Here is a 26990-nt window from a genome sequence, read left to right on the forward strand (position 1 = left end):
ATTGTTAGGTTGAATCTAATGAATGTCTTTTGCTCATGTTGCAGATGGAGTTTGTTGGTAAATCCGGGGATAGTGGAGGCGGCATGTTTGTGATCAGTATCCTTTTCAGTGATGGCCAGGATCCCAGCTCCCCCTGTTCGGAAGGAGCGCTCCCTGCTCCCCAACCCATCCAGCACACGATCTCCCTTCTATAAACAATACACAGCCATCGAGCACTTTTTACTTGTTAATGTCGCAAGTAGACGACATGTTTCTAAATGTTAAGAGTGGAGATGTACAGTTATCCCGAAGAGAGGAACTAAGATACACCAGTCAGTGTGCAGAAACCTCGCTGAGAGAGAGGGACTGAGAGACACCAGTCAGTGTACAGATAGCTCCCTGAGGGAGAGGGACTGAGAGACACCAGTCAGTGTACAGATATATCCCTGAGAGAGAGGGGACTGAGAGACACCAGTCAGTGTACAGATATCTCCCTGAGGGAGAGGGACTGAGAGACACCAGTCAGTGTACAGATATCTCCCTGAGTGAGAGGGGACTGAGAGACAGCAGTCAGTGTACAGATATCTCCCTGAGGGAGAGGGACTGAGAGACACCAGTCAGTACAGATATCTCCCTGAGGGAGAGGGGACTGAGAGACACCAGTCAGTGTACAGATATCTCCCTGAGGGAGAGGGACTGAGAGACACCAGTCAGTACAGATATCTCCCTGAGGGAGAGGGGACTGAGAGACAGCAGTCAGTGTACAGATATCTCCCTGAGGGAGAGGGACTGAGAGACACCAGTCAGTACAGATATCTCCCTGAGGGAGAGGGGACTGAGAGACACCAGTCAGTGTACAGATAGCTCCCTGAGGGAGAGGGACTGAGAGACACCAGTCAGTACAGATATCTCCCTGAGGGAGAGGGGACTGAGAGACACCAGTCAGTGTACAGATAGCTCCCTGAGGGAGAGGGACTGAGAGACACCAGTCAGTGTACAGATATATCCCTGAGAGAGAGGGGACTGAGAGACACCAGTCAGTGTACAGATATCTCCCTGAGGGAGAGGGACTGAGAGACACCAGTCAGTACAGATATCTCCCTGAGGGAGAGGGGACTGAGAGACAGCAGTCAGTGTACAGATATCTCCCTGAGGGAGAGGGACTGAGAGACACCAGTCAGTACAGATATCTCCCTGAGGGAGAGGGGACTGAGAGACACCAGTCAGTGTACAGATAGCTCCCTGAGGGAGAGGGACTGAGAGACACCAGTCAGTGTACAGATATATCCCTGAGAGAGAGGGGACTGAGAGACACCAGTCAGTGTACAGATATCTCCCTGAGAGAGAGGAGACTGAGAGACACCAGTCAGTGTACAGATATCTCCCTGAGAGAGAGGGACTGAGAGACACCAGTCAGTGTACAGATATCTGACTGAGAGACACCAGTCAGTGTACAGGTATCTCCCTGAGGGAGAGGGACTGAGAGACACCAGTCAGTGTACAGATATCTCCCTGAGAGAGAGGGTCTGAGAGACACCAGTCAGTGTACAGATATCTCCCTGAGAGACACCAGTCAGTGTAGAGATATCTCCCTGAGGGAGAGGGGACTGAGAGACACCAGTCAGTGTACAGATATCTCCCTGAGGGAGAGGGGACTGACAGACACCAGTCAGTGTACTGATATCTCCCTGAGGGAGAGGGACTGAGAGACACCAGTCAGTGTACAGATATCTCCCTGAGAGAGAGGGACTGAGAGACACCAGTCAGTGTACAGATATCTCCCTGAGGGAGAGGGGACTGAGGGACTCCAGTCAGTGTACAGATATCTCCCTGAGAGAGAGAGGGGACTGAGAGACACCAGTCAGTGTACAGATATCTCCCTGAGAGAGAGGGACTGAGAGACACCAGTCAGTGTACAGATATCTCCCTGAGAGAGAGGGACTGAGAGACACCAGTCAGTGTACAGGTATCTCCCTGAGGGAGAGGGACTGAGAGACACCAGTCAGTGTACAGATATCTCCCTGAGAGAGAGGGACTGAGAGACACCAGTCAGTGTACAGATATCTCCCTGAGAGAGAGGAGACTAAGAGACACCAGTCACTGTACAGATATCTCCCTGAGAGAGAGGGGACTGAGAGACACCAGTCAGTGTACAGATATCTCCCTGAGAGAGAGGGACTGAGAGACACTAGTCAGTGTACAGATATCTCCCTGAGAGAGAGGGACTGAGAGACACCAGTCAGTGTACAGATATCTCCCTGAGAGAGAGGAGACTAAGAGACACCAGTCACTGTACAGATATCTCCCTGAGAGAGAGGGGACTGAGAGACACCAGTCAGTGTACAGATATCTCCCTGAGAGAGAGGGGACTGAGAGACACCAGTCAGTGTACAGATATCTCCCTGAGAGAGAGGGACTGAGAGACACCAGTCAGTGTACAGATATCTCCCTGAGAGAGAGGGTCTGAGAGACACCAGTCAGTGTACAGATATCTCCCTGAGAGAGAGGGGACTGAGAGACACCAGTCAGTGTACAGATATCTCCCGGAGAGAGAGGGGACTGAGAGACACCAGTCAGTGTACAGATATCTCCCTGAGAGAGAGGGACTGAGAGACACCAGTCAGTGTACAGATATCTCCCTGAGAGAGAGGGGACTGAGAGACACCAGTCAGTGTACAGATATCTCCCTGAGAGAGAGGGACTGAGAGACACCAGTCAGTGTACAGATATCTCCCTGAGAGAGAGGGGACTGAGAGACTCCAGTCAGTGTACAGATATCTCCCTGAGGGAGAGGGACTGAGAGACACCAGTCAGTGTACAGATATCTCCCTGAGGGAGAGGGACTGAGAGACACCAGTCAGTGTACAGATATCTCCCTGAGAGAGAGGGACTGAGAGACACCAGTCAGTGTACAGATATCTCCCTGAGGGAGAGGGGACTGAGAGACACCAGTCAGTGTGCAGATATCTCCCTGAGGGAGAGGGACTGAGAGACACCAGTCATTGTACAGATATATCCGAGGGAGAGGGACTGAGAGACACCAGTCAGTTTACAGATATCTCCCTGAGGGAGAGGGACTGAGAGACACCAGTCATTGTACAGATATATCCGAGGGAGAGGGACTGAGAGACACCAGTCAGTGTGCAGATATCCTTTGTTGGATTTATTCAGCGTAATGTTTCCTTAACGGAAGCACCGATCTTCACCGCGCTCTCGCCTCACTCACCCGGGCCACAGTGGAGTCCGTCGTACAGGAAAGGTAAAAGGTTTAATGACAGAGGCCACTCAGCCTGTTCCTAATCGCAGTTCCCTGCCCTTTCTCTGTAATCTTTTATATTGTGCAGTGATCAGCAGCAGGAACCCAGTCTGATTTACGCCCCTCTCTAATCCCAGGTTGCGGAGGCCAGGCCGAGAATGGAGCCTGGGATCTTCCTGCTCTGTGTGTGGGGCTCAGTACCACACTGGGTGAGCTCAGCTGACAGCACAGGCTGGGTGATGGTGCCTGGGATCTTCCTGCTCTGTTTTAACTGGGCAGTGTGTCTTTTCGGTTCAGCCTCAGTTGCTGTCGAAGGTTAATATAACTGACCACGTGTTCTAGTGCAGCGACCGGGGGAATTACTGTGGTTTATTGAGCCTGAATATTACTGAGTGACTGGAGCAGTCGTGTCTGTGCTTTCTCGGTGTGACGCGCTGCCCTGTTTACTCTATCCTCGGTGTGACGCGCTGTCCTGTTTACACTAACCTCAATGTGACGGGCTGTCCTGTTTACACTATCCTCGGTGTGACGCGCTGTCCTGTTTACACTATCCTCGGTGTGACGCGCTGTCCTGTTTACTCTATCCTCGGTGTGACGCGCTGTCCTGTTTACTCTATCCTCGGTGTGACGCGCTGTCCTGTTTACTCTATCCTCGGTGTGACGCGCTGCCCTGTTTACTCTATCCTCGGTGTGACGCGCTGTCCTGTTTACACTATCCTCGGTGTGACGCGCTGTCCTGTTTACTCTATCCTCGGTGTGACGCGCTGTCCTGTTTACTCTATCCTCAGTGTGACGCGCTGTCCTGTTTACACTATCCTCGGTGTGACGCGCTGCCCTGTTTACACTATCCTCGGTGTGACGCGCTGCCCTGTTTACTCTATCCTCGGTGTGACGCGCTGTCCTGTTTACTCTATCCTCGGTGTGACGCGCTGTCCTGTTTACTCTATCCTCGGTGTGACGCGCTGTCCTGTTTACTCTATCCTCGGTGTGACGCGCTGTCCTGTTTACTCTATCCTCGGTGTGACGCGCTGTCCTGTTTACTCTATCCTCGGTGTGACGCGCTGTCCTGTTTACTCTATCCTCGGTGTGACGCGCTGTCCTGTTTACTCTATCCTCGGTGTGACGCGCTGTCCTGTTTACTCTATCCTCGGTGTGACGCGCTGCCCTGTTTACACTATCCTCGGTGTGACGCGCTGTCCTGTTTACTCTGTCCTCGGTGTGACGCGCTGTCCTGTTTACTCTGTCCTCGGTGTGACGCGCTGTCCTGTTTACACTATCCTCGGTGTGACGCGCTGTCCTGTTTACTCTATCCTCGGTGTGACGCGCTGCCCTGTTTACACTATCCTCGGTGTGACGCGCTGCCCTGTTTACACTATCCTCGGTGTGACGCGCTGTCCTGTTTACTCTATCCTCGGTGTGACGCGCTGTCCTGTTTACTCTATCCTCGGTGTGACGCGCTGTCCTGTTTACTCTATCCTCGGTGTGACGCGCTGTCCTGTTTACTCTATCCTCGGTGTGACGCGCTGTCCTGTTTACTCTATCCTCGGTGTGACGCGCTGTCCTGTTTACTCTATCCTCGGTGTGACGCGCTGTCCTGTTTACTCTATCCTCGGTGTGACGCGCTGTCCTGTTTACACTATCCTCGGTGTGACGCGCTGTCCTGTTTACACTATCCTCGGTGTGACGCGCTGTCCTGTTTACACTATCCTCGGTGTGACGCGCTGTCCTGTTTACTCTATCCTCGGTGTGACGCGCTGTCCTGTTTACTCTGTCCTCGGTGTGACGCGCTGTCCTGTTTACACTATCCTCGGTGTGACGCGCTGTCCTGTTTACTCTATCCTCGGTGTGACGCGCTGTCCTGTTTACTCTGTCCTCGGTGTGACGCGCTGTCCTGTTTACACTATCCTCGGTGTGACGCGCTGTCCTGTTTACACTATCCTCGGTGTGACGCGCTGTCCTGTTTACACTATCCTCGGTGTGACGCGCTGTCCTGTTTACTCTATCCTCGGTGTGACGCGCTGTCCTGTTTACTCTGTCCTCGGTGTGACGCGCTGTCCTGTTTACTCTATCCTCGGTGTGACGCGCTGCCCTGTTTACACTATCCTCGGTGTGACGCGCTGTCCTGTTTACTCTGTCCTCGGTGTGACGCGCTGTCCTGTTTACTCTGTCCTCGGTGTGACGCGCTGTCCTGTTTACACTATCCTCGGTGTGACGCGCTGTCCTGTTTACTCTATCCTCGGTGTGACGCGCTGCCCTGTTTACACTATCCTCGGTGTGACGCGCTGCCCTGTTTACTCTGTCCTCGGTGTGACGCGCTGCCCTGTTTACTCTGTCCTCGGTGTGACGCGCTGTCCTGTTTACACTATCCTCGGTGTGACGCGCTGTCCTGTTTACTCTGTCCTCGGTGTGACGCGCTGTCCTGTTTACTCTATCCTCGGTGTGACGCGCTGCCCTGTTTACACTATCCTCGGTGTGACGCGCTGTCCTGTTTACTCTATCCTCGGTGTGACGCGCTGTCCTGTTTACTCTATCCTCGGTGTGACGCGCTGTCCTGTTTACTCTATCCTCGGTGTGACGCGCTGTCCTGTTTACTCTATCCTCGGTGTGACGCGCTGCCCTGTTTACACTATCCTCGGTGTGACGCGCTGCCCTGTTTACACTATCCTCGGTGTGACGGGCTGTCCTGTTTACTCTATCCTCGGTGTGACGCGCTGTCCTGTTTACTCTGTCCTCGGTGTGACGCGCTGTCCTGTTTACTCTGTCCTCGGTGTGACGCGCTGTCCTGTTTACACTATCCTCGGTGTGACGCGCTGTCCTGTTTACTCTATCCTCGGTGTGACGCGCTGTCCTGTTTACTCTATCCTCGGTGTGACGCGCTGTCCTGTTTACTCTATCCTCGGTGTGACGCGCTGTCCTGTTTACTCTATCCTCGGTGTGACGCGCTGCCCTGTTTACACTATCCTCGGTGTGACGCGCTGTCCTGTTTACTCTATCCTCGGTGTGACGCGCTGTCCTGTTTACTCTATCCTCGGTGTGACGCGCTGCCCTGTTTACACTATCCTCGGTGTGACGCGCTGTCCTGTTTACTCTATCCTCGGTGTGACGCGCTGCCCTGTTTACTCTGTCCTCGGTGTGACGCGCTGCCCTGTTTACACTATCCTCGGTGTGACGCGCTGCCCTGTTTACTCTGTCCTCGGTGTGACGCGCTGCCCTGTTTACTCTGTCCTCGGTGTGACGCGCTGTCCTGTTTACTCTGTCCTCGGTGTGACGCGCTGCCCTGTTTACTCTGTCCTCGGTGTGACGCGCTGCCCTGTTTACACTATCCTCGGTGTGACGCGCTGCCCTGTTTACACTATCCTCGGTGTGACGCGCTGCCCTGTTTACACTATCCTCGGTGTGACGCGCTGCCCTGTTTACACTATCCTCGGTGTGACGCGCTGCCCTGTTTACTCTGTCCTCGGTGTGACGCGCTGCCCTGTTTACTCTATCCTCGGTGTGACGCGCTGCCCTGTTTACACTATCCTCGGTGTGACGCGCTGCCCTGTTTACACTATCCTCGGTGTGACGCGCTGCCCTGTTTACACTATCCTCGGTGTGACGGGCTGTCCTGTTTACTCTATCCTCGGTGTGACGCGCTGTCCTGTTTACTCTGTCCTCGGTGTGACGCGCTGTCCTGTTTACTCTGTCCTCGGTGTGACGCGCTGTCCTGTTTACTCTATCCTCGGTGTGACGCGCTGTCCTGTTTACTCTGTCCTCGGTGTGACGCGCTGTCCTGTTTACTCTGTCCTCGGTGTGACGCGCTGTCCTGTTTACTCTATCCTCGGTGTGACGGGCTGTCCTGTTTACTCTATCCTCGGTGTGACGCGCTGTCCTGTTTACTCTATCCTCGGTGTGACGCGCTGTCCTGTTTACTCTATCCTCGGTGTGACGCGCTGTCCTGTTTACTCTATCCTCGGTGTGACGCGCTGTCCTGTTTACTCTATCCTCGGTGTGACGCGCTGCCCTGTTTACACTATCCTCGGTGTGACGCGCTGCCCTGTTTACACTATCCTCGGTGTGACGGGCTGTCCTGTTTACTCTATCCTCGGTGTGACGCGCTGTCCTGTTTACTCTGTCCTCGGTGTGACGCGCTGTCCTGTTTACTCTGTCCTCGGTGTGACGCGCTGTCCTGTTTACACTATCCTCGGTGTGACGCGCTGTCCTGTTTACTCTATCCTCGGTGTGACGCGCTGTCCTGTTTACTCTATCCTCGGTGTGACGCGCTGCCCTGTTTACACTATCCTCGGTGTGACGCGCTGTCCTGTTTACTCTATCCTCGGTGTGACGCGCTGTCCTGTTTACTCTATCCTCGGTGTGACGCGCTGCCCTGTTTACACTATCCTCGGTGTGACGCGCTGCCCTGTTTACACTATCCTCGGTGTGACGCGCTGCCCTGTTTACACTATCCTCGGTGTGACGCGCTGCCCTGTTTACTCTGTCCTCGGTGTGACGCGCTGCCCTGTTTACTCTGTCCTCGGTGTGACGCGCTGTCCTGTTTACTCTGTCCTCGGTGTGACGCGCTGTCCTGTTTACTCTGTCCTCGGTGTGACGCGCTGTCCTGTTTACTCTGTCCTCGGTGTGACGCGCTGTCCTGTTTACTCTGTCCTCGGTGTGACGCGCTGCCCTGTTTACTCTGTCCTCGGTGTGACGCGCTGCCCTGTTTACACTATCCTCGGTGTGACGCGCTGCCCTGTTTACACTATCCTCGGTGTGACGCGCTGCCCTGTTTACACTATCCTCGGTGTGACGCGCTGCCCTGTTTACACTATCCTCGGTGTGACGCGCTGCCCTGTTTACTCTGTCCTCGGTGTGACGCGCTGCCCTGTTTACTCTGTCCTCGGTGTGACGCGCTGCCCTGTTTACTCTGTCCTCGGTGTGACGCGCTGCCCTGTTTACTCTGTCCTCGGTGTGACGCGCTGTCCTGTTTACTCTATCCTCAGTGTGACGCGCTGTCCTGTTTACTCTATCCTCAGTGTGACGCGCTGTCCTGTTTACTCTATCCTCGGTGTGACGCGCTGTCCTGTTTACTCTGTCCTCGGTGTGACGCGCTGCCCTGTTTACTCTGTCCTCGGTGTGACGCGCTGCCCTGTTTACACTATCCTCGGTGTGACGCGCTGTCCTGTTTACTCTGTCCTCGGTGTGACGCGCTGCCCTGTTTACTCTGTCCTCGGTGTGACGCGCTGCCCTGTTTACTCTATCCTCGGTGTGACGGGCTGTCCTGTTTACACTATCCTCGGTGTGACGCGCTGTCCTGTTTACTCTATCCTCGGTGTGACGCGCTGTCCTGTTTACACTATCCTCGGTGTGACGCGCTGTCCTGTTTACACTATCCTCGGTGTGACGCGCTGTCCTGTTTACACTATCCTCGGTGTGACGCGCTGTCCTGTTTACACTATCCTCGGTGTGACGCGCTGTCCTGTTTACACTATCCTCGGTGTGACGCGCTGTCCTGTTTACACTATCCTCGGTGTGACGCGCTGTCCTGTTTACACTATCCTCGGTGTGACGCGCTGTCCTGTTTACACTATCCTCGGTGTGACGCGCTGTCCTGTTTACACTATCCTCGGTGTGACGCGCTGTCCTGTTTACTCTATCCTCGGTGTGACGCGCTGTCCTGTTTACTCTGTCCTCGGTGTGACGCGCTGTCCTGTTTACTCTATCCTCGGTGTGACGCGCTGTCCTGTTTACTCTATCCTCGGTGTGACGGGCTGTCCTGTTTACTCTATCCTCGGTGTGACGGGCTGTCCTGTTTACTCTATCCTCGGTGTGACGGGCTGTCCTGTTTACTCTATCCTCGGTGTGACGCGCTGTCCTGTTTACTCCATCCTCGGTGTGACGCGCTGCCCTGTTTACACTATCCTCGGTGTGACGCGCTGTCCTGTTTACTCTGTCCTCGGTGTGACGGGCTGTCCTGTTTACTCTGTCCTCGGTGTGACGCGCTGTCCTGTTTACTCTGTCCTCGGTGTGACGCGCTGTCCTGTTTACTCTATCCTCGGTGTGACGCGCTGTCCTGTTTACACTATCCTCGGTGTGACGGGCTGTCCTGTTTACTCTGTCCTCGGTGTGACGGGCTGTCCTGTTTACACTATCCTCGGTGTGACGCGCTGTCCTGTTTACTCTATCCTCGGTGTGACGCGCTGTCCTGTTTACTCTGTCCTCGGTGTGACGGGCTGTCCTGTTTACTCTGTCCTCGGTGTGACGGGCTGTCCTGTTTACTCTATCCTCGGTGTGACGGGCTGTCCTGTTTACTCTGTCCTCGGTGTGACGGGCTGTCCTGTTTACTCTGTCCTCGGTGTGACGGGCTGTCCTGTTTACACTATCCTCGGTGTGACGCGCTGTCCTGTTTACTCTGTCCTCGGTGTGACGGGCTGTCCTGTTTACTCTATCCTCGGTGTGACGGGCTGTCCTGTTTACTCTATCCTCGGTGTGACGGGCTGTCCTGTTTACTCTATCCTCGGTGTGACGGGCTGTCCTGTTTACACTATCCTCGGTGTGACGCGCTGCCCTGTTTACACTATCCTCGGTGTGACGCGCTGCCCTGTTTACTCTGTCCTCGGTGTGACGCGCTGTCCTGTTTACTCTATCCTCTGTGACGGGCTGTCCTGTTTACTCTATCCTCGGTGTGACGCGCTGCCCTGTTTACTCTGTCCTCGGTGTGACGCGCTGCCCTGTTTACACTATCCTCGGTGTGACGCGCTGTCCTGTTTACACTATCCTCGGTGTGACGGGCTGTCCTGTTTACTCTATCCTCGGTGTGACGCGCTGCCCTGTTTACACTATCCTCGGTGTGACGCGCTGCCCTGTTTACTCTATCCTCGGTGTGACGGGCTGTCCTGTTTACACTATCCTCGGTGTGACGCGCTGTCCTGTTTACACTATCCTCGGTGTGACGCGCTGTCCTGTTTACTCTATCCTCGGTGTGACGCGCTGTCCTGTTTACTCTATCCTCGGTGTGACGCGCTGTCCTGTTTACACTATCCTCGGTGTGACGCGCTGTCCTGTTTACACTATCCTCGGTGTGACGCGCTGTCCTGTTTACACTATCCTCGGTGTGACGCGCTGTCCTGTTTACACTATCCTCGGTGTGACGCGCTGTCCTGTTTACACTATCCTCGGTGTGACGGGCTGTCCTGTTTACACTATCCTCGGTGTGACGCGCTGCCCTGTTTACACTATCCTCGGTGTGACGCGCTGCCCTGTTTACTCTGTCCTCGGTGTGACGCGCTGTCCTGTTTACTCTATCCTCAGTGTGACGGGCTGTCCTGTTTACTCTATCCTCGGTGTGACGCGCTGCCCTGTTTACTCTGTCCTCGGTGTGACGCGCTGCCCTGTTTACACTATCCTCGGTGTGACGCGCTGTCCTGTTTACACTATCCTCGGTGTGACGGGCTGTCCTGTTTACTCTATCCTCGGTGTGACGCGCTGCCCTGTTTACTCTGTCCTCGGTGTGACGGGCTGTCCTGTTTACACTATCCTCGGTGTGACGCGCTGTCCTGTTTACACTATCCTCGGTGTGACGCGCTGTCCTGTTTACTCTATCCTCGGTGTGACGCGCTGTCCTGTTTACTCTATCCTCGGTGTGACGCGCTGTCCTGTTTACACTATCCTCGGTGTGACGCGCTGTCCTGTTTACACTATCCTCGGTGTGACGCGCTGTCCTGTTTACACTATCCTCGGTGTGACGCGCTGTCCTGTTTACACTATCCTCGGTGTGACGCGCTGTCCTGTTTACACTATCCTCGGTGTGACGCGCTGTCCTGTTTACACTATCCTCGGTGTGACGCGCTGCCCTGTTTACACTATCCTCGGTGTGACGCGCTGTCCTGTTTACTCTATCCTCGGTGTGACGCGCTGTCCTGTTTACTCTATCCTCGGTGTGACGGGCTGTCCTGTTTACTCTATCCTCGGTGTGACGCGCTGTCCTGTTTACACTATCCTCGGTGTGACGCGCTGTCCTGTTTACACTATCCTCGGTGTGACGCGCTGTCCTGTTTACACTATCCTCGGTGTGACGCGCTGCCCTGTTTACACTATCCTCGGTGTGACGCGCTGTCCTGTTTACTCTATCCTCGGTGTGACGGGCTGTCCTGTTTACTCTATCCTCGGTGTGACGGGCTGTCCTGTTTACTCTATCCTCGGTGTGACGCGCTGTCCTGTTTACTCCATCCTCGGTGTGACGCGCTGTCCTGTTTACTCCATCCTCGGTGTGACGCGCTGTCCTGTTTACTCCATCCTCGGTGTGACGGGCTGTCCTGTTTACACTATCCTCGGTGTGACGCGCTGTCCTGTTTACTCTATCCTCGGTGTGACGCGCTGTCCTGTTTACACTATCCTCGGTGTGACGCGCTGTCCTGTTTACACTATCCTCGGTGTGACGGGCTGTCCTGTTTACTCTATCCTCGGTGTGACGCGCTGTCCTGTTTACACTATCCTCGGTGTGACGCGCTGTCCTGTTTACTCTATCCTCGGTGTGACGGGCTGTCCTGTTTACTCTATCCTCGGTGTGACGCGCTGTCCTGTTTACTCTATCCTCGGTGTGACGCGCTGTCCTGTTTACTCTGTCCTCGGTGTGACGGGCTGTCCTGTTTACTCTGTCCTCGGTGTGACGGGCTGTCCTGTTTACTCTGTCCTCGGTGTGACGGGCTGTCCTGTTTACTCTGTCCTCGGTGTGACGCGCTGTCCTGTTTACTCTATCCTCGGTGTGACGCGCTGTCCTGTTTACTCTGTCCTCGGTGTGACGGGCTGTCCTGTTTACTCTGTCCTCGGTGTGACGCGCTGTCCTGTTTACTCTGTCCTCGGTGTGACGGGCTGTCCTGTTTACTCTGTCCTCGGTGTGACGCGCTGTCCTGTTTACACTATCCTCGGTGTGACGCGCTGTCCTGTTTACTCTGTCCTCGGTGTGACGGGCTGTCCTGTTTACTCTATCCTCGGTGTGACGGGCTGTCCTGTTTACTCTATCCTCGGTGTGACGCGCTGCCCTGTTTACACTATCCTCGGTGTGACGCGCTGTCCTGTTTACTCTATCCTCAGTGTGACGCGCTGTCCTGTTTACTCTATCCTCAGTGTGACGCGCTGTCCTGTTTACTCTATCCTCAGTGTGACGGGCTGTCCTGTTTACTCTATCCTCAGTGTGACGCGCTGTCCTGTTTACTCTATCCTCAGTGTGACGGGCTGTCCTGTTTACTCTATCCTCAGTGTGACGCGCTGTCCTGTTTACTCTATCCTCAGTGTGACGCGCTGTCCTGTTTACTCTATCCTCAGTGTGACGCGCTGTCCTGTTTACTCTATCCTCAGTGTGACGCGCTGTCCTGTTTACACTATCCTCAGTGTGACGCGCTGTCCTGTTTACTCTATCCTCAGTGTGACGCGCTGTCCTGTTTACACTATCCTCGGTGTGACGCGCTGTCCTGTTTACTCTATCCTCAGTGTGACGGGCTGTCCTGTTTACTCTATCCTCGGTGTGACGCGCTGTCCTGTTTACTCTATCCTCAGTGTGACGCGCTGTCCTGTTTACACTATCCTCGGTGTGACGGGCTGTCCTGTTTACTCTGTCCTCGGTGTGACGCGCTGTCCTGTTTACTCTATCCTCAGTGTGACGCGCTGTCCTGTTTACACTATCCTCGGTGTGACGGGCTGTCCTGTTTACTCTATCCTCAGTGTGACGGGCTGTCCTGTTTACTCTATCCTCAGTGTGACGCGCTGTCCTGTTTACTCTATCCTCAGTGTGACGCGCTGTCCTGTTTACTCTATCCTCAGTGTGACGCGCTGTCCTGTTTACTCTATCCTCGGTGTGACGCGCTGTCCTGTTTACTCTATCCTCGGTGTGACGCGCTGTCCTGTTTACTCTATCCTCGGTGTGACGCGCTGTCCTGTTTACTCTATCCTCGGTGTGACGCGCTGTCCTGTTTACACTATCCTCGGTGTGACGCGCTGTCCTGTTTACTCTATCCTCGGTGTGACGCGCTGTCCTGTTTACTCTGTCCTCGGTGTGACGGGCTGTCCTGTTTACTCTGTCCTCGGTGTGACGCGCTGTCCTGTTTACACTATCCTCGGTGTGACGCGCTGTCCTGTTTACTCTGTCCTCGGTGTGACGGGCTGTCCTGTTTACTCTATCCTCGGTGTGACGGGCTGTCCTGTTTACTCTATCCTCGGTGTGACGCGCTGCCCTGTTTACACTATCCTCGGTGTGAAGCGCTGTCCTGTTTACTCTATCCTCGGTGTGACGCGCTGTCCTGTTTACTCTATCCTCGGTGTGACGCGCTGTCCTGTTTACTCTATCCTCGGTGTGACGCGCTGCCCTGTTTACACTATCCTCGGTGTGACGCGCTGTCCTGTTTACACTATCCTCGGTGTGACGCGCTGTCCTGTTTACTCTGTCCTCGGTGTGACGCGCTGTCCTGTTTACACTATCCTCGGTGTGACGCGCTGTCCTGTTTACTCTATCCTCGGTGTGACGGGCTGTCCTGTTTACTCTGTCCTCGGTGTGACGCGCTGTCCTGTTTACACTATCCTCGGTGTGACGCGCTGTCCTGTTTACTCTATCCTCGGTGTGACGGGCTGTCCTGTTTACTCTGTCCTCGGTGTGACGCGCTGTCCTGTTTACTCTGTCCTCGGTGTGACGCGCTGTCCTGTTTACTCTATCCTCGGTGTGACGGGCTGTCCTGTTTACTCTGTCCTCGGTGTGACGCGCTGTCCTGTTTACTCTGTCCTCGGTGTGACGCGCTGTCCTGTTCACTCTATCCTCGGTGTGACGCGCTGCCCTGTTTACTCTGTCCTCGGTGTGACGCGCTGTCCTGTTCACTCTATCCTCGGTGTGACGCGCTGTCCTGTTTACACTATCCTCGGTGTGACGCGCTGTCCTGTTTACACTATCCTCGGTGTGACGCGCTGTCCTGTTTACTCTATCCTCGGTGTGACGGGCTGTCCTGTTTACTCTGTCCTCGGTGTGACGCGCTGTCCTGTTCACTCTATCCTCGGTGTGACGCGCTGCCCTGTTTACTCTGTCCTCGGTGTGACGCGCTGTCCTGTTCACTCTATCCTCGGTGTGACGCGCTGTCCTGTTTACTCCATCCTCGGTGTGACGCGCTGTCCTGTTTACGCTATCCTCGGTGTGACGGGCTGTCCTGTTTACTCTATCCTCGGTGTGACGGGCTGTCCTGTTTACGCTATCCTCGGTGTGACGCGCTGTCCTGTTTACTCTATCCTCGGTGTGACGCGCTGTCCTGTTTACACTATCCTCGGTGTGACGCGCTGTCCTGTTTACTCCATCCTCGGTGTGACGCGCTGTCCTGTTTACACTATCCTCGGTGTCAGGCGCTGTCCTGTTTACACTATCCTCGGTGTCAGGCGCTGTCCTGTTTACACTATCCTCAGTGTGAGGCGCTGTCCTGTTTACTCTATCCTCAGTGTGAGGCGCTGTCCTGTTTACACTATCCTCAGTGTGAGGCGCTGTCCTGTTTACTCCATCCTCGGTGTGACGCGCTGTCCTGTTTACACTATCCTCGGTGTGACGCGCTGTCCTGTTTACACTATCCTCGGTGTGACGCGCTGTCCTGTTTACACTATCCTCGGTGTGACGCGCTGTCCTGTTTACTCTATCCTCGGTGTGACGCGCTGTCCTGTTTACACTATCCTCAGTGTGAGGCGCTGTCCTGTTTACACTATCCTCAGTGTGAGGCGCTGTCCTGTTTACACTATCCTCAGTGTGAGGCGCTGTCCTGTTTACACTATCCTCAGTGTGAGGCGCTGTCCTGTTTACACTATCCTCAGTGTGAGGCGCTGTCCTGTTTACACTATCCTCAGTGTGAGGCGCTGTCCTGTTTACACTATCCTCGGTGTGACGGGCTGTCCTGTTTACACTATCCTCGGTGTGACGGGCTGTCCTGTTTACACTATCCTCAGTGTGATGCGCTGTCCTGTTTACTCTATCCTCGGTGTGACGCGCTGTCCTGTTTACACTATCCTCAGTGTGAGGCGCTGTCCTGTTTACACTATCCTCGGTGTGACGCGCTGTCCTGTTTACACTATCCTCAGTGTGACGCGCTGCCCTGTTTACTCTATCCTCAGTGTGACGCGCTGCCCTGTTTACACTATCCTCGGTGTGACGCGCTGTCCTGTTTACACTATCCTCAGTGTGATGCGCTGTCCTGTTTACTCTATCCTCGGTGTGACGCGCTGTCCTGTTTACACTATCCTCAGTGTGAGGCGCTGTCCTGTTTACTCTATCCTCGGTGTGACGCGCTGTCCTGTTTACACTATCCTCAGTGTGAGGCGCTGTCCTGTTTACACTATCCTCAGTGTGACGCGCTGCCCTGTTTACACTATCCTCAGTGTGACGCGCTGTCCTGTTTACACTATCCTCAGTGTGACGCGCTGTCCTGTTTACTCTATCCTCGGTGTGACGCGCTGTCCTGTTTACTCTATCCTCGGTGTGACGCGCTGTCCTGTTTACACTATCCTCGGTGTGACGCGCTGCCCTGTTTACTCTATCCTCGGTGTGACGGGCTGTCCTGTTTACTCTATCCTCGGTGTGACGGGCTGTCCTGTTTACTCTATCCTCAGTGTGACGCGCTGTCCTGTTTACACTATCCTCGGTGTGACGCGCTGCCCTGTTTACTCTATCCTCGGTGTGACGCGCTGCCCTGTTTACTCTATCCTCGGTGTGACGCGCTGTCCTGTTTACTCTATCCTCGGTGTGACGCGCTGTCCTGTTTACTCTATCCTCGGTGTGACGGGCAGTCCTGTTTACACTATCCTCGGTGTGACGGGCAGTCCTGTTTACACTATCCTCGGTGTGACGGGCAGTCCTGTTTACACTATCCTCGGTGTGACGGGCAGTCCTGTTTACACTATCCTCGGTGTGACGGGCTGTCCTGTTTACACTATCCTCGGTGTGACGGGCAGTCCTGTTTACACTATCCTCGGTGTGACGGGCTGTCCTGTTTACACTATCCTCGGTGTGACGCGCTGTCCTGTTTACTCTATCCTCGGTGTGACGCGCTGTCCTGTTTACACTATCCTCGGTGTGACGGGCTGTCCTGTTTACACTATCCTCGGTGTGACGCGCTGTCCTGTTTACACTATCCTCGGTGTGACGCGCTGTCCTGTTTACACTATCCTCGGTGTGACGGGCTGTCCTGTTTACTCTATCCTCGGTGTGACGGGCTGTCCTGTTTACTCTATCCTCGGTGTGACGCGCTGTCCTGTTTACTCTATCCTCGGTGTGACGCGCTGTCCTGTTTACTCTATCCTCGGTGTGACGCGCTGTCCTGTTTACACTATCCTCGGTGTGACGGGCTGTCCTGTTTACACTATCCTCGGTGTGACGCGCTGTCCTGTTTACACTATCCTCGGTGTGACGCGCTGTCCTGTTTACACTATCCTCGGTGTGACGGGCTGTCCTGTTTACACTATCCTCGGTGTGACGCGCTGTCCTGTTTACACTATCCTCGGTGTGACGGGCTGTCCTGTTTACACTATCCTCGGTGTGACGCGCTGTCCTGTTTACATTATCCTCGGTGTGACGCGCTGTCCTGTTTACTCTGTCCTCGGTGTGATGGGCTGTCCTCGGTGTGACGGGCTGTCCTGTTTACTCTATCCTCGGTGTGACGCGCTGTCCTGTTTACATTATCCTCGGTGTGACGGGCTGTCCTGTTTACATTATCCTCGGTGTGACGGGCTGTCCTGTTTACATTATCCTCGGTGTGACGGGCTGTCCTGTTTACATTATCCTCGGTGTGACGGGCTGTCCTGTTTACTCTATCCTCGGTGTGACACGCTGTCCTGTTTACTCTATCCTCGGTGTGACGCGCTGTCCTGTTTACTCTATCCTCGGTGTGACACGCTGTCCTGTTTACTCTATCCTCGGTGTGACACGCTGTCCTGTTTACTCTATCCTCGGTGTGACGCGCTGTCCTGTTTACTCTATCCTCGGTGTGACACGCTGTCCTGTTTACTCTATCCTCGGTGTGACACGCTGTCCTGTTTACTCTATCCTCGGTGTGACGCGCTGTCCTGTTTACATTATCCTCGGTGTGACGCGCTGTCCTGTTTACTCTATCCTCGGTGTGACGGGCAGTCCTGTTTACTCTATCCTCGGTGTGACGCGCTGTCCTGTTTACTCTATCCTCGGTGTGACGGGCAGTCCTGTTTACTGTATCCTCGGTGTGACGGGCTGTCCTGTTTACTCTATCCTCGGTGTGACGGGCTGTCCTGTTTACTCTACCCTCGGTGTGACTCGCTGTCCTGTTTACTCTATCCTCGGTGTGACGCGCTGTCCTGTTTACTCTACCCTCGGTGTGACGGGCAGTCCTGTTTACTCTATCCTCGGTGTGACGCGCTGTCCTGTTTACTCTATCCTCGGTGTGACGGGCTGTCCTGTTTACTCTATCCTCGGTGTGACGCGCTGTCCTGTTTACTCTACCCTCGGTGTGACGCGCTGTCCTGTTTACTCTACCCTCGGTGTGACGGGCTGTCCTGTTTACTCTATCCTCGGTGTGACGGGCAGTCCTGTTTACTCTATCCTCGGTGTGACGGGCAGTCCTGTTTACTCTATCCTCGGTGTGACGCGCTGTCCTGTTTACTCTACCCTCGGTGTGACGCGCTGTCCTGTTTACTCTACCCTCGGTGTGACGGGCAGTCCTGTTTACTCTATCCTCGGTGTGACGCGCTGTCCTGTACGCGCTGTCCTGTTTACATTATCCTCGGTGTGACGCGCTGTCCTGTTTACATTATCCTCGGTGTGACGCGCTGTCCTGTTTACATTATCCTCGGTGTGACGCGCTGTCCTGTTTACTCTACCCTCGGTGTGACGGGCAGTCCTGTTTACTCTATCCTCGGTGTGACGCGCTGTCCTGTTTACATTATCCTCGGTGTGACGCGCTGTCCTGTTTACTCTATCCTCGGTGTGACGCGCTGTCCTGTTTACTCTATCCTCGGTGTGACGCGCTGTCCTGTTTACTCTATCCTCGGTGTGACGCGCTGTCCTGTTTACATTATCCTCGGTGTGACGCGCTGTCCTGTTTACTCTATCCTCGGTGTGACGCGCTGTCCTGTTTACGCTATCCTCGGTGTGACGCGCTGTCCTGTTTACTCTATCCTCGGTGTGACGCGCTGTCCTGTTTACTCTGTCCTCGGTGTGACGGGCTGTCCTGTTTACTCTATCCTCGGTGTGACGCGCTGTCCTGTACGCGCTGTCCTGTTTACATTATCCTCGGTGTGACGCGCTGTCCTGTACGCGCTGTCCTGTTTACATTATCCTCGGTGTGACGCGCTGTCCTGTTTACATTATCCTCGGTGTGACGGGCTGTCCTGTTTACTCTATCCTCGGTGTGACGCGCTGTCCTGTTTACATTATCCTCGGTGTGACGCGCTGTCCTGTTTACTCTATCCTCGGTGTGACGCGCTGTCCTGTTTACGCTATCCTCGGTGTGACGCGCTGTCCTGTTTACTCTGTCCTCGGTGTGACGGGCTGTCCTGTTTACTCTATCCTCGGTGTGACGCGCTGTCCTGTTTACATTATCCTCGGTGTGACGCGCTGTCCTGTTTACATTATCCTCGGTGTGACGGGCTGTCCTGTTTACTCTATCCTCGGTGTGACGCGCTGTCCTGTTTACGCTATCCTCGGTGTGACGCGCTGTCCTGTTTACTCTATCCTCGGTGTGACGCGCTGTCCTGTTTACATTATCCTCGGTGTGACGGGCTGTCCTGTTTACTCTATCCTCAGTGTGACGCGCTGTCCTGTTTACTCTATCCTCGGTGTGACGGGCTGTCCTGTTTACACTATCCTCGGTGTGACGCGCTGTCCTGTTTACATTATCCTCGGTGTGACGGGCTGTCCTGTTTACTCTATCCTCAGTGTGACGCGCTGTCCTGTTTACTCTATCCTCGGTGTGACGGGCTGTCCTGTTTACTCTATCCTCGGTGTGACGCGCTGTCCTGTTTACACTATCCTCGGTGTGACGCGCTGTCCTGTTTACACTATCCTCGGTGTGACGCGCTGTCCTGTTTACATTATCCTCGGTGTGACGCGCTGTCCTGTTTACTGTATCCTCGGTGTGACGGGCTGTCCTGTTTACATTATCCTCGGTGTGACGCGCTGTCCTGTTTACTCTATCCTCGGTGTGACGCGCTGTCCTGTTTACTCTACCCTCGGTGTGACGCGCTGTCCTGTTTACTCTACCCTCGGTGTGACGGGCAGTCCTGTTTACTCTATCCTCGGTGTGACGCGCTGTCCTGTTTACTCTATCCTCGGTGTGACGCGCTGTCCTGTTTACACTATCCTCGGTGTGACGCGCTGTCCTGTTTACACTATCCTCGGTGTGACGCGCTGTCCTGTTTACTCTGTCCTCGGTGTGACGCGCTGTCCTGTTTACACTATCCTCGGTGTGACGGGCTGTCCTGTTTACTCTATCCTCGGTGTGACGCGCTGTCCTGTTTACTCTATCCTCGGTGTGACGCGCTGTCCTGTTTACACTATCCTCGGTGTGACGGGCTGTCCTGTTTACACTATCCTCGGTGTGACGCGCTGTCCTGTTTACTCTATCCTCGGTGTGACGCGCTGTCCTGTTTACACTATCCTCGGTGTGACGCGCTGTCCTGTTTACTCTATCCTCGGTGTGACGGGCTGTCCTGTTTACTCTATCCTCGGTGTGACGCGCTGTCCTGTTTACGCTATCCTCGGTGTGACGCGCTGTCCTGTTTACATTATCCTCGGTGTGACGCGCTGTCCTGTTTACTCTATCCTCGGTGTGACGCGCTGTCCTGTTTACTCTATCCTCGGTGTGACGGGCTGTCCTGTTTACGCTATCCTCGGTGTGACGCGCTGTCCTGTTTACTCTATCCTCGGTGTGATGCGCTGTCCTGTTTACTCTGTCCTCGGTGTGACGGGCTGTCCTGTTTACTCTATCCTCGGTGTGACGGGCTGTCCTGTTTACATTATCCTCGGTGTGACGCGCTGTCCTGTTTACTCTGTCCTCGGTGTGACGGGCTGTCCTGTTTACTCTATCCTCGGTGTGACGGGCTGTCCTGTTTACTCTATCCTCGGTGTGACGCGCTGTCCTGTTTACTCTATCCTCGGTGTGACGCGCTGTCCTGTTTACTCTATCCTCGGTGTGACGCGCTGTCCTGTTTACTCTATCCTCGGTGTGACGCGCTGTCCTGTTTACACTATCCTCGGTGTGACGCGCTGTCCTGTTTACACTATCCTCGGTGTGACGCGCTGTCCTGTTTACACTATCCTCGGTGTGACGCGCTGTCCTGTTTACACTATCCTCGGTGTGACGCGCTGCCCTGTTTACACTATCCTCGGTGTGACGCGCTGTCCTGTTTACACTATCCTCGGTGTGACGCGCTGTCCTGTTTACTCTGTCCTCGGTGTGACGCGCTGTCCTGTTTACACTATCCTCGGTGTGACGCGCTGTCCTGTTTACACTATCCTCGGTGTGACGGGCTGTCCTGTTTACTCTATCCTCGGTGTGACGCGCTGCCCTGTTTACACTATCCTCGGTGTGACGCGCTGCCCTGTTTACACTATCCTCGGTGTGACGCGCTGTCCTGTTTACTCTGTCCTCGGTGTGACGCGCTGTCCTGTTTACACTATCCTCGGTGTGACGCGCTGTCCTGTTTACATTATCCTCGGTGTGATGCGCTGTCCTGTTTACTCTGTCCTCGGTGTGACGCGCTGTCCTGTTTACATTATCCTCGGTGTGATGCGCTGTCCTGTTTACATTATCCTCGGTGTGACGCGCTGTCCTGTTTACACTATCCTCGGTGTGACGGGCTGTCCTGTTTACTCTATCCTCGGTGTGACGCGCTGTCCTGTTTACTCTATCCTCGGTGTGACGCGCTGTCCTGTTTACACTATCCTCGGTGTGATGCGCTGTCCTGTTTACACTATCCTCGGTGTGACGGGCTGTCCTGTTTACGCTATCCTCGCTGTGACGCGCTGTCCTGTTTACTCTATCCTCGGTGTGACGGGCTGTCCTGTTTACGCTATCCTCGCTGTGACGCGCTGTCCTGTTTACTCTGTCCTCGGTGTGACGGGCTGTCCTGTTTACTCTACCCTCGGTGTGACGCGCTGTCCTGTTTACTCTATCCTCGGTGTGACGCGCTGTCCTGTTTACTCTATCCTCGGTGTGACGCGCTGTCCTGTTTACACTATCCTCGGTGTGACGGGCTGTCCTGTTTACGCTATCCTCGGTGTGACGCGCTGTCCTGTTTACTCTGTCCTCGGTGTGACGCGCTGTCCTGTTTACTCTGTCCTCGGTGTGACGCGCTGTCCTGTTTACACTATCCTCGGTGTGACGGGCTGTCCTGTTTACGCTATCCTCGGTGTGACGCGCTGTCCTGTTTACTCTATCCTCGCTGTGACGCGCTGTCCTGTTTACTCTGTCCTCGGTGTGACGGGCTGTCCTGTTTACTCTACCCTCGGTGTGACGCGCTGTCCTGTTTACTCTATCCTCGGTGTGACGGGCTGTCCTGTTTACACTATCCTCGGTGTGACGCGCTGCCCTGTTTACTCTATCCTCGGTGTGACGCGCTGTCCTGTTTACTGTATCCTCGGTGTGACGCGCTGTCCTGTTTACTCTATCCTCGGTGTGACGGGCTGTCCTGTTTACTCTATCCTCGGTGTGACGGGCTGTCCTGTTTACTGTATCCTCGGTGTGACGCGCTGTCCTGTTTACTCTACCCTCGGTGTGACGCGCTGTCCTGTTTACTCTATCCTCGGTGTGACGCGCTGTCCTGTTTACTCTATCCTCGGTGTGACGGGCTGTCCTGTTTACACTATCCTCGGTGTGACGCGCTGCCCTGTTTACTCTATCCTCGGTGTGACGCGCTGTCCTGTTTACTCTATCCTCGGTGTGACGCGCTGTCCTGTTTACTCTATCCTCGGTGTGACGCGCTGTCCTGTTTACTCTATCCTCGGTGTGACGCGCTGCCCTGTTTACACTATCCTCGGTGTGACGGGCTGCCCTGTTTACTCTATCCTCGGTGTGACGCGCTGTCCTGTTTACTCTATCCTCGGTGTGACGCGCTGTCCTGTTTACACTATCCTCGGTGTGACGCGCTGTCCTGTTTACACTATCCTCGGTGTGACGCGCTGTCCTGTTTACTCTATCCTCGGTGTGACGCGCTGTCCTGTTTACTCTATCCTCGGTGTGACGCGCTGCCCTGTTTACACTATCCTCGGTGTGACGGGCTGCCCTGTTTACTCTATCCTCGGTGTGACGCGCTGTCCTGTTTACTCTATCCTCGGTGTGACGCGCTGTCCTGTTTACACTATCCTCGGTGTGACGGGCTGTCCTGTTTACTCTATCCTCGGTGTGACGCGCTGTCCTGTTTACTCTATCCTCGGTGTGACGCGCTGTCCTGTTTACTCTGTCCTCGGTGTGACGGGCTGTCCTGTTTACACTATCCTCGGTGTGACGCGCTGTCCTGTTTACTCTATCCTCGGTGTGACGCGCTGTCCTGTTTACTCTATCCTCGGTGTGACGGGCTGCCCTGTTTACTCTATCCTCGGTGTGACGGGCTGTCCTGTTTACTCTATCCTCGGTGTGACGGGCTGTCCTGTTTACGCTATCCTCGGTGTGACGGGCTGCCCTGTTTACTCTATCCTCGGTGTGACGGGCTGTCCTGTTTACTCTATCCTCGGTGTGACGCGCTGTCCTGTTTACTCTATCCTCGGTGTGACGCGCTGTCCTGTTTACACTATCCTCGGTGTGACGGGCTGTCCTGTTTACACTATCCTCGGTGTGACGCGCTGTCCTGTTTACACTATCCTCGGTGTGACGCGCTGTCCTGTTTACACTATCCTCGGTGTGACGGGCTGTCCTGTTTACTCTATCCTCGGTGTGACGCGCTGTCCTGTCTATGATTCCTCGCAGGTTCGGGTCGCGATCCGCACGGATTTTCCGACTTCTGCTCCGGAAACGACACTTGGAACAGAAACAAGTGGAGGATTTTGCGATGATTCCCGCCAAAGAGGCCAAGGAGATGATGTACAGCATGCTGTCCGAGAACTTCATCTCTCTACAGGTGCCCAATCCTCCCTCCCCCTTTCCCCTCTCTTTCCCCCCCCCCCCCCCCTCCGCTGGACTGACCCCTCTATCTGCCCTATGCTGTCTGGTGCGGTCCCCAGGGCTCGGGAGATAACGGGCCATTTTCTGCTTTTACCCTTTTTCATCTCTTTTTCCTTCCAGGAAATTCCCAAAACGCCTGACCACGCCCCTTCCAGAACCTTCTATCTGTACACCGTCAACTTACTGCCAACGGCACGCATGATTCTACAGCGCTGTTACAAGGTAACCATAGCAACAGAATATAACCCGAACCCCTCGATTAGATTCCAGCCTGTAACTCACTCCCGGGTATCTGTTATTCTATATATAAACCCCCGAACCCCTCGATTAGATTCCAGCCTGTAACTCACTCCCGGGTATCTGTTATTCTATATATAAACCCCCCGAACCCCTCGATTAGATTCCAGCCTGTAACTCACTCCCGGGTATCTGTTATTCTATATATAAACCCCCGAACCCCTCGATTAGATTCCAGCCTGTAACTCACTCCCGGGTATCTGTTATTCTATATATAAACCCCCGAACCCCTCGATTAGATTCCAGCCTGTAACTCACTCCCGGGTATCTGTTATTCTATATATAAACCCCCCGAACCCCTCGATTAGATTCCAGCCTGTAACTCACTCCCGGGTATCTGTTATTCTATATATAAACCCCCCGAACCCCCCGATTAGATTCCAGCCTGTAACTCACTCCCGGGTATCTGTTATTCTATATATAAACCTCCCGAACCCCTCGATTAGATTCCAGCCTGTAACTCACTCCCGGGTACCTGGTATTCTATATATAAACCCCCCCTGAACCCCTCGATTAGATTCCAGTCTGTAACTCACTCCCGGGTACCTGGTATTCTATATATAAACCCCCTGAGCCCCTCGATTAGATTCCAGCCTGTAACTCACTCCCGGGTATCCGTTATTCTATATATAAACCCCCCCGAACCCCTCGATTAGATTCCAGCCTGTAACTCACTCCCGGATATCTGTGTGTATTATTTGCTTTAGCTGCTGATTTTGAAATTAAATGTAAACAGTTTGTGCTTTCTGAATCTGTGGGCCTCGAGTTTCCACAGTGATTGTTTGAACAATGCCCCGGATCCCCCCACCCGCCCCCCCAGGACCCTGACCTTCCCTCCCTCCACAGACAGCTGGGGAACTGGCAAACCCAGGGTAAAAGTTGTTAAATCTGTGAGTTGTTCAAGTAATTAATACCCAGACTTAATCAGTAACAATAAAACAGGTCTTTACTGGTTGGAGGTAGGGACTATACGTAGGTCTTTACTTCATGCCCACAGGCGGGAACTGAGGGGAGATCAGTACCCACAGTACTATTTATACCCCTATGGCCAGGAGTGGTACTGCGTATCACTACGCCCAACAAGTAGTGCAGTCCTGTCCATAGGTTCAAAGTAGCACACATATTACATACACAACAAAAGTGTTGTACGTTTCTGTAACATCCACTCCTCCCTTTGGACTGACACACTGTGCTTTTTGTTTTTTATTTCACAGACTGTGGTTAATCTGATCGATCGGCGAGAGTACGAAACCCGAGAGAACAAGTAAGTGAGAATCGGCGAGGGGGTCCTGAGGCCGAGGCCAGGGAGCGTGCCGGGTTTACCCACCCTGTTCCCCTATCCAATCTAATTTTAAATGTTGAGTTTCTGTCTCAACCACTAACCCTGGGAGTGAATTCCACAGCCTCACAACTCTCCGTGTGAAGAGGTTTCTCCTGCCCTCGGTTCTAAATCTCTTACATTTAACCTTGTATCTCTGGCCCCTCGTTCGAGACCCTCAACTACTGCAAATGGTCTGCTTCTATCTACCAACTACTTGCATTTATATAGCGCCTTTAACATAGTAAAACATCCCAAGGTGCTTCACAGGAGCGTTAACAAACAAAAGGAGGGCAGGTGACCAAATGCTTGGTCAAAGCGGTAGGGTTTAAGGAGCGTCTTATAGGAGGAGAGGGAGGGAATTCCAGAGCTCGGGGCCCAGGCAGCTGAAGGCAGGGCCACCGATGGTGGAGTGATTAAAATCGGGGCTGCGCGAGAGGCCAGAATTGGAGGAGCGCAGAGAGCTCGGGAGGGGGGGGGGGGGAATGTGGGGCTGGCGGAGATTAGAGATAGGGAGGGGCGAGGCCATGGAGGGATTTGAAAACGAGAATTTTAAAAATGAGTTGCCGGACCGGGAGCCAATGTAGGTCAGCGAGCACGGGGTGATGGGTGAACAGGGCTTGGCTCGAGTTGGGACACGGGGCACAGGGTGAAGGGTGAACGGGGCTTGGCTCGAGTTCGGACACGGGGGCAGCCAAGTTTTGGATGACCTCAAGTTTACGGAGGGTAGAATGTGGGAGGCCGGCCAGCCAGGAGTGCGTTGGAATAGTCAAGTCTAGAGGTAACAAAGGCATGGATGAGGGTTTCAGCAGCGGATGGGGTGGAGTCGGGCGATGTTACGGAGGTGGAAGTAGGCCATCTTGGTGATGGCGCGGATACGTGGTCGGAGGCTCAGCTCGGGGTTTGATAGGATGCCAAAGTTGCGGATAGTCTGGTTCAGCCTCAGACAAATTGCCGAGCACTTTCGGCAAGCCGGGGTGATGGGCCGAATGACCTCCTTCTGTTATGGAAGTTTCTGTGGTTCTCGGTGTCGGGTAACGAGTGGGATTTGAATTTCAATTTCTCCTTTCAGGCGGCTGCTGGAGAAATCCCAGCGAATCGAGGCCATCATGGCGTCCATGCAGGCGACTGGGGCAGAGGAGTTGCAGCTCCAGGAGATCGAGGAGATGATCACAGCTCCCGAGCAACAGCAGCTGGAGACACTCAAACACAATGTCAACATGTAAGGAGTCACGGCTGGCCGTTGCTGCCCAGGGAGGGTCTGGTGTGTCACTCCGGTGGTCTGTTTCAGATTGGGATTAAATACTTGAAGGGGAAATTCGCAGGGCTATGGGACTAGTTGGATAGTTCTTTCAAAGGCAGGATGGTCTCTCTGTACTGAGACATTCTGTGAATAGCACGGTGACAGACACCACCTAAAAATAAGGTGTAGTCCTGTCCTGGTGCTCCAGCCCCGGAGATTTCAGTCACAAAGCTCTTGGTCGACCTGAATACTCTCCAACCAGGACTGGCGCTACTGGAAGGAAGCCCATTCCCAGGGAACCTGCGCTGGAGAACGAGTCGGACAATTAAATATTAAAAGTGGGGCCTGAGGGATGGATCCTGACTCTCTCTCTCTTTCGAAGGTTGGATTCGAGCGAGAATCAGCTGGATGAGACAATATTTATGCTGGAATCCTACATCGACACGACCCGCATCGAGAAAGAGGCACCGAACAAGCGGTGAGCTGGCGGTGCTGAATACCAGCTGCATTGACCCAGTGGGGTTACACAGCAGCGACTTGGTGACAAAACTGTCCTCTCAATCAGCGGACTGCTACAAGAGTTTGTGTTTTCCTTTGTCTTAATTTAATAAAAAGACTTGTGTCTTTAATGAAGCTTGTGGAGGTGTGTCCAGCTGATCAGTGACTGTTATGCAGCTAATTTGGGAATCGCCCAATGAGTGGCAGTGGTGATCTGCCAGCGATGTAGGTGACACAAGGCTGTATTTCTTGCCCATAGTTGCTCAGGTACAGTGTGGGTAT

At 54.1% G+C, this 26990-nt stretch overlaps 1 protein-coding gene across 1 annotated transcript; it reads left to right on the forward strand.

The window, feature by feature from the left end:
• On the forward strand, positions 1-26848 carry LOC147086367 (DNA-directed RNA polymerase III subunit RPC3-like). The gene is made up of 7 exons (XM_085978428.1): positions 1-96; positions 3178-3238; positions 23158-23308; positions 23473-23574; positions 24864-24913; positions 26040-26189; positions 26593-26848. Exons 1-7 carry the CDS (start codon positions 36-38, stop codon positions 26690-26692), a joined length of 675 nt encoding a protein of 224 aa, XP_085834554.1. The 5' UTR covers positions 1-35; the 3' UTR covers positions 26693-26848.
• The last annotated feature ends 142 nt before the right edge of the window (positions 26849-26990 follow it).

The sequence above is a fragment of the Somniosus microcephalus genome, unplaced genomic scaffold (genome assembly GCF_052327205.1).
Source record: "Somniosus microcephalus isolate GS21.2 unplaced genomic scaffold, FLI_Smic_1.0 unresolved_chr7, whole genome shotgun sequence".
NCBI classification, from domain to species: domain Eukaryota; kingdom Metazoa; phylum Chordata; class Chondrichthyes; order Squaliformes; family Somniosidae; genus Somniosus; species Somniosus microcephalus.

Bases quoted from the DNA above. Each gene is read 5' to 3' on its own strand.
- LOC147086367 (XM_085978428.1), top strand. From the start codon at position 36: ATGTTGCAGATGGAGTTTGTTGGTAAATCCGGGGATAGTGGAGGCGGC. The intron at 97-3,177 runs GTATCCTTTTCA...ACGGAAGCACCG, and splicing joins AGGCGGCATGTTTGTGATCA to ATCTTCACCGCGCTCTCGCC. The intron at 23,575-24,863 runs GTAACCATAGCA...TTTATTTCACAG, and splicing joins TTCTACAGCGCTGTTACAAG to ACTGTGGTTAATCTGATCGA.